Below are 5,283 nucleotides of genomic sequence, written 5' to 3' on the forward strand. Positions count from 1 at the left end.
CTGTTCCTCAAGCAGTTTCCATCTCTCACCTCTTCCTCTTTGTCCAAGCTGTCTTGCATGTCTTGAATGCCCTCCTTTAGCTCTGCTTTTAGGAAGTCCTCACTTCCTTCCAGGCTCAGCTCCTGTAACACATGCTATAAGAAACTTTTTCTGATTCCCTCAGTTAATGTTTCACTCCCTTCCCCCAATAAAACATTATATTGAATTTGAATACAATGGATATACATTATGAATTATATAATTAGTGATATAGTTTTTTTAAATTACAAATATCTCCCCACTCAGGAATATAAACAGTTTCGCTCCATTGAGTCCCTTATGTTTTATTTTCTCTTATTCCCTTTTTAGGCTGCTCTTGGGTTTTGATGTGGGAAATCAGAATCTTTGTTTAATTCTGGTTTTCTCCTTATGAAAAGTTGAATTCTTTCCTTTTCATTGAATGATCTATTTTGGTAGTATTATGCTTAGTTTCATTGAGTAGATGGTTTTTGGTTGCATTCGAAGCTCCTTTTCTTTCTGTAATCCATGACCTCCAAACTTTTAATATTGCAGCTACCAAGTCCTGTGTAATCCTGACAGTGGCTCCCTGATACTTGAATTGTTTCTTTCTGGTCAATTGCAGTATTTTCCTCTTGTTATGATAGTCCTACAATGTAACTGCAATGTTCCTTGTAGTTTTTGTTTAGAGCTCTCTTTTCTGAGGTGATAAGTGGAATCTTTCATTGATTACTTTGCCCTCTGGTTCCCGAATATTAAAACAGTTTTCCTTCATAATATCTTGAAAGTTGTTGCTCGGGTCCTTCTTTTGATTTGGGTTTTCAGGTAACCCAATGATTTTGACATTGTCTCTCCTGAATCAATTTTTTTTAGATCAGTTGTTTTTCCAATGAAGTATTTTACATTTTCTTCTATTCTTTTCATTCTTTTGAATTTGTTTAATGAACGCTTGATGTCTTATAGTCATTCTATAATTTTTCTAATTCTAATTTTTAAGGATTTTAAAATTAGTTTCTAACCTACTTTTTCAGGAGTTGTTTTCTTCATTGGATTTTTGTACTTCTTTTCTCTTTGGCCAATTCCACTTTTCAGCAGTTGTTTTCTCTTTCTTAGCTGCTAACTCCCCCAACCCTGCCATAATTCTCTTGCATCACTTTCATTTCTTTTCCAATTTTTCCTTATTTTTCTCTTATATGATTTTAAACTCTTTTTGAGCTTTTCCATGAGTTCTTTCTAGGTTTCATATAACTTCCTATTTTTCCTTAGAATTTTCCCCCATAGGTGTTTTAAAATTGTTATTCTCATCTCCCGTTGGTTCTTAATCTTCTCTGTTATAATAACTTTCTACAGTCAGATTATTTTTGTTGTTGTTGTTATTAACAACATCTTTTGTGCATCTTTTAGGGCTTTTCCATTTCTTTTATATTTGAGATCTGTTCCCCAGAGTGTAAGGAACACTGTTTCAAGTTGTATCAAAAGTTGCTGGCCCTGGCTATTTACCTGGTGCTTCACTTATATTACCCCGTAGTTCACATAGGACTTTTGTATGTGTTGCACTGAGAGTAAGAGATGGGGGTATCTGGTACTGCTGGAGGCTGTAGGGATTTGCAGATTGCATGGTGTTGAGCTGGCATTCTAGTATTGATGTCTAGTACACATATTGAGTCTGTTAAAAATGTTTCTGTAGTTTCTGGGAGCTACACTGAAAGACATAGAGTTCTAGTCACTGAAGGTTGTCTGTATGCTTGTAGCTTTGCTGAAGCACTATGATGAGGGCCCAGCTTTTGCTGCTGCCCCTTTCCTTAAGCCCTTATAAGTCTGACATCTTACTCCACTGACTATGTTGAGGCACATTATATCAGTGGGGGATTCTGGCATTGGCATTTGCCTTCTCCACTGCAGTAGGACTCAGAATCTTTGATTAATTTGCTGACTTGAAGGGATAATTCCTTTTCTGCTCTGTGCTAATCTTTTATTCATGTATTTATTATACATGTATTAATGTACATATTAACTAATTTAATTCATTATTGATAGCAATATTTATATAGACTAACAATAACACCTCAGAAAAGAGAGCTCTAAACAAAAACTACAAGGAACATTGCAGTCACATTGTAGGACTATCATAACAAGAGGAAAATACTGCAATTGACCAGAAAGAAACAATTCAAGTATTGGGAACTGTACTGCAAATATACATGAGATCCATGAAGGAGAGCTGGCTGAGTAGGAAATAGGAAAAAATTATTTTTTGCTCTCTTCCAAGTTTCTTTGGCAAAAGATTATTTTATTCCAATTTTTTTTGCTGGTTCTAATATTCCAGGAATTTTTTTGGGGATACTATTTTATGGTTGTTTGGAGATGAATATATGAGTTATATCAATTTACTGGTTAATCTAAAATCTTGAATATAGAAGTTAAATTTTCTTTTCTGTGATAATTTTTTTAACATCCTTAAAGCTACAATATAAGGAATGTTAACCCGAGAATATGAAAAGGCCATCTTCTCCTCTCTATATACTCAGCTGACATTCTTAGCACTTAGTTCAGTGCCTAATGTATACTAGATGCTAAATGAATAAATTTCCTTGATATAGACATCTTGGACTGGTGGAATTTTAAGGCCTCAATAGCCTCAAAGGTTCAATATGATAATGGCTACATAATTTCAAAGATTACTTTTCATTCTGTTCCTGCGATTTTATATGCTCAGCTACTCTTTTTGGGGTAAGGATCTTCCAAGGACTCTCTGGAAAGCTCCCAGAACCTCTTTATTCCTCAAGCTATAAATGATGGGGTTAAGCATGGGGGTGAGGATGGTGTAGAAGACAGCCAAGTTCTTGTCCTCTTCTGGAGAGCGCAGAGATGGGGGCCTTAGATATGTGTACACAAATGGGGCGTAGTAGAAGCTGACCACAGTCAGGTGGGTGGAACAAGTCGTGAAAGCTTTCTTCCTCCCCTGTGTTGAGTGCATGTGGTAAACAGCATAGAGAACCCGGCCATAGGAAGCCATGATACCAATGAAAGGGACCAAAAGAAACAAGTTGGTGCTGAAGAGCACAGTGTACTCATAGGCCCAGGTATCTATACAGGCCAGAGGCACCATGGCAGGGATATCACAGAAAAAATGGTTAATGACTCTGGACTTGCAATAGGGCATACAGAGTGCATACACTGTATGGAAAATGGAATTGATGGATGCAGAGACCCAGGACCCAGCAATCATCAGCAAACACATTCTCTTGTTCATGAGAATAGGATAATGGAGGGGACGGCAAATGGCTACATAACGGTCAATGGCCATGGAGGCCAAGAGTAACCCTTCACCAGCTGCTATGACTAAAAAACAAAAACTTTGGAATCCACAAGCCACCAAAGAAATGAAATTGTCCCCAGATAGGAAGTTGACGGCCATCTTGGGAACTGTACTGCAAATATATATGAGATCCATGAGGGAGAGCTGGCTGAGTAGGAAGTACATAGGAGTATGGAGATGGTGATCCATCCAGATGAGGAGAATCATGGTTGAGTTACCCAAGAAGGCAATTAAGAAGATGAGAACAACAAGGAGGAAGAGGAGCAGGCCAGTTTTTGTTGGGGGAAACAGTCCCAGTAAGAAGAAACCAGTGGTAGTTTGATTCCATTCCTCCATAGGAGGGTGTTTCTGGAATTGTTTTCCTGTGGGATCAGATGAGGGAATGGAAAGAAATTGCTGTGCAACCAAATTTCCTTTGATTTCTTCTAAAATCTCCCTATTGGTGCACATTAAAATGGCTTTTTATTTTTATTTTGATTTTCAGCAGTTAGGTAGTACCTTAGATAGGACACTGGACTTGGAGCTAGGAAGATCTCACTTCAAATTTGGCCTCAGAGGTTTTCTAGCTGTGTGATTCTGAGAAAGTCATTTGACATCTTTTTTCCTCAGTTCCCTCATCTGCAAAATGGAAAGAATAATAGCATCTATCTTAAGGTTATTTCTGAGATATCATATGTACAGTGCCTTGAAAACCTTAAAATGCTATGTAATTGTGAATTGTTGTTATAATTATTAATGATTATGAGTATTATCATAATAATAATATGCTCTCTGCCACAGTGGATAAAGTTTAATCTAAGTTAAAATCCATTGTCAGATACTGACTAGCTTTGTGAATTTGGGCAAGTCATTTGCACCATTTGCCTCAGTTTCCTCTTCTGTAAAATGAGTTGGACAGCCACTCAAGTATTTTTTTTTGCCAAAAAAAAAAAACCCAAATAGAGTCACAAAGAGTTGGAGATAACTAAAATCAACTAAACAACAATTAGTATCAATCCCAGCTTATTTCCTACTTTTAATAATTGTTATTAGTATCAATAAGGGAAGAGATGAGAATTGACATTGTCATTATACATGTGTGATATTGTAGATGATTCAATTGTTCTCTGTGGTTTATTGCTTCACCTTTGTGGAATTATAAATTCCACAAATTATAAAAATGCAAAAATTATGAAAAATTTATAAAATTATAAAAATAAAAAAAGAATTATAAAAACAACCTAAAGTATTTAAGGATATCCATTTTACAGGGACTGCACTGTGAGGTTCTCTGTTAACAGCAACACTCTTTCTCCAGTAAAAAAAACAAAACAAAACAAAACAACAACAACCAAAAAAAAAAAAAAAACAGGGCCATGATGGAACCTTTGTGAGTCATAGAACTCCATCTGAATTTGTAAATCCCTGGTCTTCTGGGTTCAGCTGATCTCTCCAGTGTTCACCTTCTCTGAGGTGCTAAGATATATGACTTTGTGAAAGGGGCACAGGACTGAAAAATCTGGATTTGGGAATCCCTTTAGAAGCAAGAAACACTCCAGCTTGACAAACTAGAACATAATAGATTATATTCACACTGTTTTATGCATCAAGAAGACTAGGGATTTGGTTACTGCTATGTAACTAACAAGCTGTGGCTGGTGGCAGATCCTTTCAGCACTTTAGGTACATCTATAAGGATAGAATTGGATTCTATGGCATCTATAACTTAAATATTGACTTACCATCTCCTCTTCAATTTATAGCTTGAATATTCTCTTTCATACATTTGTAAATGTTTAACAACCTGCTCTCTGAAAAATAGGACAGTTTAAATTTAATCTGTACTGGATCTAAACAAAAAACTAAACAAAATGATTTACCAAACTTTGCTGTGTGTCTTCTGCTAATTTCAGAGTTGGGTACACACAAAATAATGAATAATGGAAACTGGCTTCAGCACACTCTGAGCCATCTTTTCTCAGAAAGAC

The 5,283-nt window shown here is 36.2% G+C and overlaps 1 protein-coding gene across 1 annotated transcript; it reads right to left on the reverse strand.

Moving 5' to 3' along the window:
• Positions 1-2,713: 2,713 nt before the first annotated feature.
• Positions 2,714-3,914, reverse strand: LOC127558220 (olfactory receptor 2L2-like). Its single transcript, XM_051991446.1, has one exon. The coding sequence runs from the start codon at positions 3,764-3,766 to the stop codon at positions 2,714-2,716; it is 1,053 nt and encodes a 350-aa protein (XP_051847406.1). The 5' UTR covers positions 3,767-3,914.
• Between the last annotated feature and the right edge of the window lie 1,369 nt (positions 3,915-5,283).

The sequence above is a fragment of the Antechinus flavipes genome, chromosome 3 (assembly GCF_016432865.1).
Source record: "Antechinus flavipes isolate AdamAnt ecotype Samford, QLD, Australia chromosome 3, AdamAnt_v2, whole genome shotgun sequence".
Lineage (NCBI taxonomy): Eukaryota > Metazoa > Chordata > Mammalia > Dasyuromorphia > Dasyuridae > Antechinus > Antechinus flavipes.

Coding starts and splice junctions, on each gene's coding strand:
- LOC127558220 (XM_051991446.1), bottom strand. CDS start 3,766: ATGTGCACCAATAGGGAGATTTTAGAAGAAATCAAAGGAAATTTGGTT.